This window comes from Manacus vitellinus, unplaced genomic scaffold (assembly GCF_001715985.3).
Source record: "Manacus vitellinus isolate BGI_N305 unplaced genomic scaffold, ASM171598v3 scaffold_2_pilon, whole genome shotgun sequence".
Lineage (NCBI taxonomy): Eukaryota > Metazoa > Chordata > Aves > Passeriformes > Pipridae > Manacus > Manacus vitellinus.
Genome location: NW_021940208.1, coordinates 17829414 through 17843279, shown reverse-complemented (window position 1 = coordinate 17843279; position 13866 = coordinate 17829414). Strand labels below are relative to the sequence as shown.

Below are 13866 nucleotides of genomic sequence, written 5' to 3'. Positions count from 1 at the left end.
CTCTTACATCTTAAGGAATAAGCACTTAAGAACTGAGCTAATAAGCACATTCCATGAGGCTACAGGATTTATTTACATTAATAAATTCTTGCAGAAGAAAGGAAAATTGATGCGAGGAAGGAAACAGAGGGCACACTAACATTTTACAAAAAAGAAGAAAAAATGGGGGACTTGATCAAATAACACTGAGAAATCAAATAATTTAAAGCTTTTGATGTTACAACATACTTGTTTTAATTAAAAAAAAAAAAGTTGACCTAGAGATTGTGGGAAATCTTGCCATAAAGACAATCTATAGAAGACATGGAGATGGATGGGCAGGTCAGAATGTAGCCCAACGCTTCACTTAAATATAATCCATTAAGCCTTGTTAAAACTGCAATATCCAAAAATGAATCATCTGATCAGTCTCAGTTGGAAAGCAGCTTCTGTGCAGTGGGAAGTCATTAAAGGAGGGAAAGGAGGAAACAAGGTTTTCATCCTAGAATCTAGAATTTGAGCAAGTAATCTGAAAGTTGAAACTACAGGTATATGATGGATTACATTGCATTTATGGCATTAATTTTGAAATGTCTCAAGCAAATTACGTCTATGGATGTTTTATCTAAATATACAGATCAGTTTAAAAACAACTCAGTTGTCGTGAAACAGCTATTTTCCCACCAAATTTTATAACAACAACATTATTAACTTGCGTGTGAATTTTACAGTCAGGTAATGGTTCAGACCTACTCCAAGAACCATTGGGAAATTTTAGCTATAGAGCTTGTTGCAGGTCAAGAAGAAGAATGTATGCCCATTCATTTGTGGTAAATGCAAATGCAGGATTGCAGAGATCATCTGGCCCTTCTCCATAATTAGTATTATTAGGTCATGCCTCACAGCGACATTATGAGTTGACCAAAACAGTCAACACATACCAAGTACCTGCTCGCTATGCTCCTTTTTTTTTTCCTATACACTGGTGGCTTTCCCCTTTTCCCAGATTTCAGACATGAGATTTTTGGTGTGATATATTTCCACCACTGCTTCTCTCAAAACACTATGACTGCATTTTAACACTTACCTGTTAATATTGAAAAAGCATCCCATTTCAGCATTCCCATAAAGCAATCTCCTTAATTAGGCAATAAATTTTTTAAAAAGCCAGGTCAGTTTCAGGTACAACTCTGATCACAAATAGATTTTATCTCTCTCCCATAAAACATGCCTATATTCCTGCCTCACTGAAACTATCTGTACTTCCACTTATTGACCTCTTCATTACTATTCTGCAACATCAATTACAGCACACAACTAAAATCCTTGGTTTTAACAACTGACACCATAATCGCCTCAGCATACATTGTATCTGAACACTTGTCTCAATTCCAAAGAGGACCCCAAAACAGCAGAACTCTGCAGAACAAAGGCTGTTCACATGACTGATTTCATTAAGGGATTAAAAACTGCATTCAGAATGGATTTAATTACAACAGGTTTGATAAGGTTGGATAAATGAAGCCTAAAACATCCAGCAATATGATTTAGGCACTCCAAGACTAAGATACATAAGACAATTTAAATCTTACTTCTTTTTCCTTTACAACAAAGAATGTGGAAATGAAAAATAGGTCAAACAATCTCACAGCAAGCTATTTCACATCAGGGGATGTATGCAAACGGTAATTTTTTTTTATTTTTATTACAAACAAAGAAAATAAAGCATTGTTTAAGTACATTGAACTTTCAGTGTAAGTTTCTTAAAAACCTCTTCTCTCTAGGCTAAAGCTTTACAAATAAAATTTCAAATTAGAGTGTTAAGTACAACATGCAGCTCCCAGGCCAACAGGTGAAGAACAGCATGGTCAGTCTGCAGTGGAGTGGAAGAGGAACAAGGAAGAGTTAGGGAAGGTACTGCATGATGGAGGGACATGGGCAAGAGAGGTCTGCAAGAGTAGTGCTGTAGGAAATAGGGAATCCTGTGTTAGGATTTTAATGTCCACACACATTTTTCATTTACTGCCACAATGTCACAACTGTGCAATGAAATACTGACAAAATCTACATTACAGCACCTTCATTGGCTCCAATAAAATATTCACCTAAAATTATTCTAACTAATACTTAAATTATGTTTTTCACTTCACAAAGAATGCATCCTTTTTTTGTAAATTTTTTAAATGCTCTACAGTGGTATTAGAAAACTGTATTCTTTAAAGTCTTTTTTATCACTTTTGCATCAAATGCCCTCCAAACAAAACCAGCTGTTACACAAAAAGGTTGATAGTTGAAATTAAAAATATTTAGGGATAAATCACAGCCTATAATCAGTACATACCCACTGAAATAGTTTTCTTGTAAGCACACAGAAGACAATTAACAAAAGGAATAAAATGGATTTCAAAAAAGGCACAACAAACCCCAGTATTTTTGGTAAAATGCAGTAACAGCAATACAAGGTGTACTTTATATTATCTCAACATACCTTTCCAAGATCTGCAGCCTGTTTTAAAATATCTCTTTTTAAATCTTCTGCTCTCTTGGAATGAAAAGAATTACTTTGACTCTGGATGACAAATACAATTTCTTTTAATTCTGTAAACGAGAAAATAAGAAGATTTAAAGACAAAAGAAGTTATTTTCTGTTTTGCTCCAAAGCTAGTGAAAACACAGATGTGTGGGGGAATCTAGTACACAGCAAGCTACTTCAGCTATAAAAACATTTCATGAAATAGTAAAAAGGCATAATTAAACACACACAAAATTCCAAAACTGTCCTTTTAAGGATTAACTTATAAAAAGCACGGCATGAGTACAAGATGTGCAGCAGATCTTACATGCCCACAATGAACAGTAGCCACACTCACGAAGTTGCTTTTTCTCCAATACACCGGTACTCCTTATTACTATAGTTAAATGCTGTTAGTCACAGACCAGCATCTCCCCTCACCAGGCAATGCACAAACATGAAACAGAAAAGATGCTTCTCCAAAAAAGAACTTAAACCCCTACCCGGACACAAACATCAGATGGAGAGGCACACATATGAGAACAGTGAGGTAATACCCTTATCTAATAGGACAGCACTAATATCTCACATATGTTTTCACAGTGTTTAAAGGTGTCGTAGTTAAGAACTATAAACGAGAGAAGTGTGATAAATTTATTGATATATTTAAAAGAAAATAATGAAGTAGATTTGCAAACATTTATGGAATTTTAAAAAAGTGCTTATTAAAAAATGCAAGTAGGTGACAAAGTAGGTAGCCAAATTTTCTTGATGACAGTAGATAAAACAGTCCCTCAACACTTAGAAAACTAAGAGAAGCAGGTAGATATGATCCCATTCAGAAGCAGAAGACAGCAGAGGACAACAAAGGATGAGAAGATGAAGGAAAGTGGACAGAGGCCCTTTCCAGAATTCTTAACAAGTTTGATCTATGCTGTATAACTCTCTCAAGACCATAACTAAGTATCAATCAATGCCTAAGATGAGAATCACATGATACTGCAGTTACTGTTTGTTTGGCCAGAAAAAGTTGAACTTTACAGATACTATGTAGAAAGTATTCACAAGAGGTAACTCAGAACATAACAACTTGAGACAGTACCAAAAGGAAAGAAATTAATATCCCATGGGATCTGTACAGAATGTCAAAAAACGTGGAGAAGGAACAAAGTTCACACCAAAAAAAAATTATATGCTAACTTGGTAAATAGAGTAGGATGAATGCAGAAGAGAAGAACAAAGGTGAAGAAAAAAACATCAAAATAAGGAAAGAAATAGTCACAAGGAAAAAGAATAAAACTGAACACATGAAGAAGGATCACAATAAAAACCAGTGCACTACCACAAACATCTTAACTAAGATTATGAGAAAACTGCAGTGTCCAAGACCTGAGGATCAATTACATTGCTTTGCTCCTCTGAACAGTTACTTGATAATTTAAACCTATGACAGCTCAAACCTGTAGTTAAATGTTTTTCTACTTTTCCCTTATTGTTATTTTCCCTTAATTTATTAGTTTACTCACCAAGATAGACTCTAACATTGTCAAATTGTCTGAGGTTTCTGGTGATATATTGCAGAGATGGCATAAGCACTGGTTTAGATATCAGTTTTAATTTCACATTTTTCCTACACAGTGTAGGAACGAACAGTGTTCATGCTCTGCACCACCAAACAAACTGCTTAAAAAACCCATGCATAATAAAACCTTCTGAATGGCAATTATTTGCTGTCTAGTAAGATCTTTGCTAGATTTCCTGTGCAAAAATTAAAATCACTGCAAAAATCGAAACTACACTTCATTGATGCTAATGACAGTCAAAGGGCTAAATCTACATGCACAACACCAAAAACATCCCCAGAGATAAAAAGCAAACACCACATTTCTTTATGTAATTACTGTTTTAGTATCAGTATGTTTACAGATATGGAAGTATCTGAATTATGCTCAGTTTCATCTACAGTACATTTAACAACAACTGTGATAATCCACAACAGAATACTTTCTAGGAGTAAGCTAACACCTACTTTGATATTACTGCTTTAATCCAATGGAAATAGTTTCCTCTGTTATAGGGAGTTTAAAATAGTTGATAAAAAGACATATTCAGTCTATTAAAATGTCAACAGAAAATAGTTGTAAACACTTAAACTGTTTCTCAAGTTGAGAAACAGTCTACCAATCAAAACAAAGAATGGAGTCTTTTCAAAGATTAATATCTATCTCAAAAGAACTAAATCTTCCTGGTATTCAGCTTTAATGTCAGAATGAACTCACAACTACTCAGAAACTACTATAAGAGAGACATAATTAAGCTGGTTCCCTTCAGAACAAGAACAGCCAAGTCCTGAGGGTTTAGCAGAATGAGAAGTCCAGGGTTACAGTGCAGAGAATGCAAGTCCTTATCTCAGGTTTGTTAACTATTTGCCAGAAGGACACCACACTTGTCTTCAGAAGAGGCAGAACCCTGCAGAATTTTTATTCTCATTATTTATCACACATCTCCATCAGCAAAAAAATTATTTTACCACTATTTTACCTTATAACGTTTAACATGCTTCTTAAATACTTACTTCTAGATATTACAAAGTTATTATGATTTGTTACAAGAAATTTATGATAACTCTAGTTATTACAAGTTCCATGAGAGCCTAGCAGAATGGTAAAACCGAGTTTCATATTAAATTGTTACAAGAACAGCTACTAGGTATCATAAAATTTTATTTTAAAATACAGTGTACTACAAAAAGTAATTCATGAGTTTCATAGTGGAAGTACACATGTTCAGAAAAGACTTAACTATAAGAACTGCAAGTGCAGTCAAAGATTCAGAAGTTTCTCTTTGATGAGACTACATGAGCCAAAGGAAAAAAAAAAGGTATTTATGAATCAGCAATGAACTAATAATGCTGTTGAGCATTTAGGCACTGTTCACAGAGTCACTTTACAAAGCATAACTGTATTTTGTTTATACTAAAAAGGCAGTCACGAGTGAAAACAAATACAGACTATACAGTACTTACCTCTGCTTATTTTACTGATTGTTCTACTTTCTTCAGGTTTCTAGAAGAAAGGAAGAAAAAAACCCAAGTAAGAATACATATAAACCCTCAAATATTTCTATAGAAAAAACACTGGGAGTCAAAGCATTCATCAGATTATAAATGTAAACATAGAGGTTTTAACTCAAAACCTAATAAGAAAAATAAAAAGTTTTTCAGCATCAAGAACTGCAACAGATATCCTACGTGCTTGCATATTATTACTCAGAAAATATAGTAAGAGAATAAAAAAAAGTTTTTGCATAACTCAGTTTATACCAGAGCTCTTTAAATTAACACTAACAATAACTATTTTTTTTATTTATTATGTATCTCCTGAGCACTAGGTTTGGAAAATGGAACTCTACAATGCAAACACACCTGTTCAGTATGTTAAAAAAAAAACCCAAAACACTCATTCATTTCATCCACTATCAAGCTTCTATGGAAACACAGTTCTTAAAGGAAGACTCAGAAGCAATTTATATCAAGACAAATAAATAAAAAGGTTGCTGTACCTAAAATGACTTCACTGAAATTTACTCAGGTATCACATAAGTTTGTGACAGTTGGAATTTTACCAGAGTGCTGAGGAAGAGACAACAGTGACACTGCATTTGCATTGTTAACCAGGAAACCAAGACACACACATAAAAATATCTTAGGAACATATTCCATTGCTTCTAAATAACAGAGGTTGGGTGGAACTGTGTTGCTTAAGAGAGACAGGACTGGAGAAAGAGCTCTGCAATTCCTACAAAAATTGTAGGAAGGAAAACAGAGCCTTCATTTAATGCACAACTTCTCCCTGGTGATAGCACTCCAGTGCTTTGATATCTCCAAATATAAAATAAAAATCATCTTTACTAATTGCATAAGAATGTTGTAGGATTTACCTTGGTTCAAGTGCTTTAGGACTTTCAGATAGAAATGCCATACAAGACAATTTCTATTTATAGATACTTAGCCCCCTCCCTTTCTTTTAATATCAGATCTATGTAATTCTTTTAGCTCTACTTGCATCAGATGATCTCTCCTTTGTACAGGTTTGACTTTTGCACTGAAATGCATAAGCTCTAACTTCCTTGGTAGCCATCTGTAAAACCTTTTTAAGAATGACTGCATTGCATCCATTTTTATTATCCTTTTTTGCTGACTGGGTCAATAAATTTTAAAAAATTTCTTATAAGACTAAGTTATTTTGGTGACTCTATACAGCACTGTTATTATATCACACAGTAAGTTAAATTCTAAACTAACCTATATCAGAAACAACACAGATTAATTTTCTGTGCAAACAAAAAACTGTGTGCCCTGTGGTACACAGTGGAAAAGCAAGCCATATTTTATAATTACTTTTATTAAAAGACAACACAAAACAATTATTGCCTGTTACATTCCTGTTAATGTTACTATTAAAAAAAAAAGACGGAAAAAAAAGATATTTTGGCCTGAAAAATTCTAGGAGGCACCTCTGACTTCAGGGAAGGTTTTGAACCTCTAAAATAGTAGAAAAGCCTTCATAAATTATATCCTATATAAGAATGATAGCATAAACAGCTGGATTGAGATAGTAATGGAATTTAAGAAAGAGCAATTTATAAGTAATGACAACAGAATGAGATACCAAGTCTTATAGATATACTGCAGCAGATCAGCAATTTGCAATAGAGATCTCTTTAATTTATGAAAATTACTGTAGATATAGCAACCATCATCAAAACCACAAATTATTTAGAAACGCATACCTCTGACTATACTTCTATTGCATTTGATGTGAGATCGCTGATCTAAATGGCAGTTATAGATTCTAACTCCATTCATTCCAGTACTTTTATTTTCTTCCCTTAAATTTCTTTTACACACACACAAATATCTGTTACAAATATAGACAACAACAAAATGGTAGAGAGAGGTCTGTTAAAGGACATACATGCATACATATCTAACACCCATTATGCTATTTAAAGCTCGGGATAGCTCTGACCATCAGTTCTTCTAATCTGTTAATTTGAAATTTCATATGCAGGCTTTACTTGAGCCGTGACTTGAGTAGTAATATGTAATAATGCTAATTTAGCAGAGAGGCAGCCATTTCCCTCTCAAGGTATTGCATATATAACAAAACCAAAAAGAAAGGAAAACCTGTCTCTGAAACAATAAAGATTATATGCTCAAAAACTTTTCTCAAAAGGAACACCACCAACAACTTATCTCTTACATGCCACACTGAACAGAAAGACATGATACAAGTACCACTAATGTCAGTGACCCAAATAATCAATGTCACAGATATTAGGCTTTCTGTTCTGGTCTCTTCTAGCTTATTTTATAATGTCTGCTCTAGCAATTAAAATTTATTACCTGCAACACTGACAGTTCAGTCTCATCTTCTGCACCTTCAGGAACTACACTTACAGCAAAAGCTGAAAGAAAAAGCAGACCTTTTTCATATTATAGGAGCTCTCTTTCACAACTGACAAAGTTCTGCAGGAAAAAAAACCAAAAAAACAACAAAACCCATGCCAACATTTAGGTATATTTTTCACATTGAATGATACCATATTAGTAATAATCTTTGTGAACATGAGACAGTCTGTTGTCATGGAACTTATACATTTGCTGCCTGAGAATTCCCATACTATTGCTGAAAAAAAATCACTTTTTGATGTGAAGCCAATTCATCTTGCCTTCAAGGCAAATAAATCCCTTTAGAAAAAAAATCTGTTCAATCCAGTAGTTCACTTGGTAAAAGCATAATGTGCTACCACATGGGAGACCAGCAGTCCACTCTGTCTTTAGGTAAAGTTTGGATTACCAAAGCTTCACGTGCAGCCACAGAAACTGTCAGCAGCTGACAGAAATTTCTATCAAACATGAAGATGGCCATCATAGGCTTTGAACACCATCTCTGAACAACAGTCAAACTTGTTAATGTATGAGGCCCAAATAAATGTTTACATAAAGAATAGAGAACCCACAGAGGTAATCTGCACAGACCTGACATTATCTTAAACCCTTTATAGTGACACCGCCCTATGCATACACTTCTAGTTTGTATTAGAAAAAGAATCGTAAAAAGGATTCGGGTGCTAGGGGTTTTTTTTCTTGTTGAGGTAGTCACTTAATCAATTTGTCTCAGCTTGCTCATTTGTAAAAGTAGTACCATTTAACATAAGAAAGCCCTGCTAAGACTCTTTGTAAGAATTTTTTTTCTCAAATGTACTAAAGAGATGCAAATGAAAGAAAATTGTTATAATTTGGAAGGGATTCAAGGTACTATTCATCATGGTCAGATCGAAGGTTTTCTTAAAAACTGGGATGGAAAGTAGATCCAAGTGGATTGTTTAAAGCAAATTTAAATTACTTATTGCTTGAAATTGATTTCAAAGTGAATTGCTAACTGCTGTCATTCCTTTGACACACAAGAAACCTAGAATATAGCAAAGCAAGACCACATTGTCCAAAGTCTGTGGTGCTTCATCTCCCATTACCTACATCCCTATGCTCCTTTAGTGGAGATCAAATTTCATCAAGTGTCTAGGAGTTGAAGTTCACAATGACATCTCTGGTCATGATTAACTTGAATCTCAAATCACAGCACTACATTCAGACATCCCAAAAATCATTCTAACACAGTAGACTCATGCTGATCATAGACACATTTCCATACGGCCTTTAGCCAGGAAGAATAAAACAGAGTATGAGTGTACCCCAAAGTTGTCCTCAAGTAAATGTTTTACACTTCCAGTATGAAAGTACACTGAAAATGCCTCAATCTGCCTATTATATCCCTTGCTGACAGCATGTTCTGATCATTTTCCTCCTTCTCTCCCAACATAACAGTACTTACAAATTCAGACAAGGAATCCTTTCCCCTGAACAAACCAGATCCACACCTTCTAATTTATACAATCCTAATTACAAGAGCAACAAAAACCACACTCATTCTGGGAAATGTATTAATTATGTAGTATTAACCTGAAAAAGTATCACCTCATAAATTCGGCTTATTCACAAAACTGACTACAAGCATAAATTTCATCACTTCCAGTTTTTAATATGCACCTAAGGAATGACATCTGAAGCCTGAAACAACTGTGATTGACAAGAGATGATGTGTCTGTCACTGTAGCAGATTCAATAACCCATGCCATGCTGCTTCTAAGCTTTATAAAATATTAATGCACATGAAACAAATCAAACAATAATCAGATCACCTGGGAAAAAAAAAAAACCAACCAACCTATTTCCCACTTTGAGAGCACAGATAAAGCTCATCAGGGAAATACTTACACAACCTAGTTCATCTTGGTATGAAGTACACAGAATTGTTGAGGCTGAAAATCCCTAACGGTCATCTAGTTCAACCCCCCAAAGCTAGATCCTCATGACCTTGTCTAGTCAGGTTTTGAGTGTTTCCTAGGACAGAGACTCCATAAGGTCTCTGAGCAAACTCTTCAAGTGCTCAATCACATTTGGAGTAAAAAAAAAAAAAAAAAAAAAAAAAAAAAAAAAAAAAAAAAAAAAAAAAAGAAAAAAAAAGAAAAACAAACAAAAAAGCATTTATGTTCAAATGGAATTTCCTGTATTTCAGTTTGTGCAAACTACCTCATGTCCTGTTAAGCGCCAGTCTGTTCCCCATCAGGTATTTACAAGTGTTGGTACGATCCTCCCTGAACTTCTTTTCTCCAGTCTAAACAGCCCCACCTCCTTCAGCCTCTCCTCATCTGTCAGGTGTTTCAATCAATTAATACTCTTCATGATCCTTTGCTGGACTCACCCCAGTGCATCCATCTCTCTCTTGTACTGGAGAGCCCAGACCTGGACACAGCACCCCAGATGCATCTCACCAGTGCTGAGCAGACAGGAAGGATCACCTTCCTTGCCCTGCTGCCAACGCTTTCTCTAGTGTAGCCCAGGGTGCTGCTGGCCATCTTTGCCACAGTAGCACACTGCTAGTTCATGATCAGTTTTGTGCAAACCAGGACTCTCATGTCCTTCTCTTCAAAGCTGTTTTCCAGCCAACGTACCCCCAGTGTGCAATGGTGCATGGGGTGCCTCCTTGTCAGAGGCAGGACTTGGTATTTCCCTGCACTGAACTCAGTTTCTTGAGCTTCCTGTTTGCCCACTTCTCCAGGCCGCTGAGGTCCCTCTGAATAGCAGCTCAACCAGCTCGTGCATCAATCCCTCCTGCTCATTTTGTATATTCTGCAAATTCACTGAGGGTGCACTTTATCCCATTGTCAATGTCATTATGAAGAGGTGGAACCACCATGCTACTGATCAGAGTTCACGAGCCCAGCAAGTCAGACAGCTTTCTATCCACCTCACTGTCCATATATACAGTCCACACTTCATCAGACTGTATGTGACATTATAGGAGACAGCACTGAATTCAAACTCCCTGCTAAACTTGGGATAACAATATGCACTGCTTTCCCCACATTCATGAAGGCAGTCATCACAGAAGTCTTTTAGGATGGTTAAGCATGACTGCCCACTCATAAAAATACAGTGACTTTTCCCAATCACCCTCTTGTCCTTTCTTATTTGGCAATGACATCCAGGATTATTTGCTACACCACCTTTCTAGGGACTGGGATAACACCAGCCCACTTACAGTTTCCCCAGATTCTCTTCCTTGCCCTCCTTGAAGATAGGGCTGATATTTTCTTTCTTCTAGTCTTGAGCAATCTCCCCCAGTCACCATGACCTTTCAAAGATTATCAAAAGTAGCCTGCACTGAGATCATCAAACTCTAACAGCACTTGTGTGTGCCTCCCATCAAGTCCTGTGGACTTCTGTATGTCCTGTTTGTTTAAACATTCCCTAAACTGGTCCTCCTCCAGTGACAGTAACTCTTTCTTGCCCCAAACCTTCCCATGAGTTTCAGGGGCCTGGGATTGCTGAAGGTGGGTCTTCATAGTACGGATCAAGGCAAAGAAGGTTTCGAGTTCCTCACCCACTTCTCTGTCCTTCTTTTAACCAAGTCCCTCCCCCACTGAGAAGCAGGCCCACATTTTCCCTAGTCTCCCTTTTGCTAATACACCTGTAGAAGCCCATTATCTTGCCTTTCACAAGTAGAATTCCTCACTAGATTCAGCTCCAAGTGGGCTCTGGCTTTCGTAATGACATACCTGCACTCTTAGACAGTGTCTCTGTATTTCCACCTCTGGAGTGCTTCCTTTTTATGACTGAGTTTTGCCAGGAGCTTTTTGTTCATGCATGTGGGCCTTCTGCCATCTTTACTTGCCTTCCTGCATGTGGGGATGGACCATTCTCGAGCTTGCAGGAGATGAACGTTGAAAATCAACCAACTCTCTTTGACCATCTCCCATATCAATCCATCTTTATTTTTGAGGACAACAGCTGAAAATTACTTTTGTTGCAGCTACCCTGACACACAATGCAACTTCAGCATGCAGACATGTAATTTATTCAACAACCAATACCTGTAATGAATGCTAAAATCTCCCTCTACACCATTATTCTTATCCCCTGTGATTGCAGAACCGCAGTGTCCACTTCTTTTTCAACAAATAAACACCTTAAAATTACTTGATATCCTTTACATTAAATATATCAGGAAGATTTTTTCCAGCTAATACATTTTAATAAGAACTGTACAGACTATTTTTAAACTACTGAAGAACCATTCAAAAAACAGACTAGTAGACCCCTGAAGACACTACAAAAAAAGCTTCAAGAGACTTCACCCAGTAATCAAGCTTTTCACTCACACAGGTTGTATAAATTTATCTTAGCAACACTCTACTACCTTATTAGCAAATCTGTTATGCACATATATTTGCTACAAATAAAGCAGTCTTCAGGAGTAAACTGGGGCCAAGACTGTTCAGGCTAAGCAACCCCATCTCTCAGCCTGGAAATAAATATCCTCTTCTAAGGATTTACTGGGAAGAGGGTGGCAGAAGAAGAACATGGTAAATTTAGCTGGCCTACAACATATCAACAAAGGGACCACAGTGTAGGTAGAAAATACAGTGCCTGTGCACAAGTGGACATCTCCAAGGTTAATTCATCCACCTGCAATTCAATCCCAAGAGGTTTCTGAAAAAGGTGTGCCCAGGAATGGACCACCCACAGAAAAATTCTACGTACACATGCAGCTCATGACCAGGTCAGTTGTACAACACAGGTAGAAAGCATAAACTCTCTGTGGCAAGGATATCTTTTTGTTGTGTGCAAAGTACACAGGCACAAAGAAGGATGACCTCTCTCTAGGAGCTATCAAATGCTACCATAACAGAACATTAACTTTTCACACGCAAACATCATTATTAATTCGGACATACTTCTTTCAGCGTAACTCCCTAAAATACAGATCAATCTCTAGAGCTAGAGGTACCTTTGCTAAATCCAGAATTTCCTCTAATCCCTTTGCATTTTCTGATACAATGCAAGCATACCTCAGGTGGACCGCTGCCTTGCCATAGAGCACAGAGAAAATATAACAAAAGAAGAAACTTATTAGATGGTAAAAGTTCAAGCTGTGTAGGGACCACAGTAACCAAAAGGCCTAGGTGATTAACTGCGCAATTTCTCACAAACAAAGCAGAAAAAAACCACAGGCAAGCCAGCAAGGCTCCATCTTAAATCCAACCCGTAATTTTCTATTTGTCACTTCATTATTTAATGTACTGTGTATTCTGAAGTTTGTTAATACACTTCGTGCATTAAAATCATGTCCTTTGGCATAAGCAGATCATGTCAATTGCTAGTCCTCTCCTACTTTTGCCCAGATGTCCGAGAACTGAGGATAAGAAAAGGAAAGAAATTTCAGAAAGACTTTAAAGCTCTTTATTATCGTCAATCTATTTTTTTTGAGAACAGGACTAAAACATTTTTGGATCCACTCAAAACCTGGAAATGTAATCTGAAAATGTAATGGAAGCAGCTTCAATTACTAATTATTTTTGTCAAGTGTTCCATTATTTCCATTAAAATTTTGATGACAACACTTGCTTATAACACCAGAAAGTAAAACTCAATCCTTTATTTTCATTGTGCAGCAGCTGAACCACAGGAATATGTGCCAACAAACCATTAGAAAAATGAATGTAAATACTGCAGTGTTAAAATACACTGTATGAATATATATAATTGATATAATACCACATTTTAAACATAGAAGCAATTCTTTCTTCAGTACTACCCTTTCAAGCATAAACAACTTCCAAACAGTTGCAATTATATGTCCTTAAAATGCAAAGGATGGTAAAAACTGAGGAGTTAACTCTTTTTCTTTCACAGACAAATCTATCTGAGACAGAAAGGCAACACCTCTTGTTATCTTACTCTTTTACAG

General features: G+C 36.2%; 1 protein-coding gene across 1 annotated transcript in view; it reads right to left on the bottom strand.

The window, feature by feature from the left end:
* B3GLCT (beta 3-glucosyltransferase) overlaps positions 1-13866 on the bottom strand; it is a 56521-nt gene that overhangs the window by 40506 nt on the left and 2149 nt on the right. Inside the window, exons 2-4 of the mRNA XM_029960908.1 lie at positions 7899-7978; positions 5517-5556; positions 2468-2577 (exon numbers count right to left, since the gene is read on the bottom strand). Coding sequence (XP_029816768.1) covers positions 2468-2577; positions 5517-5556; positions 7899-7978 — 230 coding nt within the window. The remainder of the gene's footprint in view (positions 1-2467; positions 2578-5516; positions 5557-7898; positions 7979-13866) is intronic.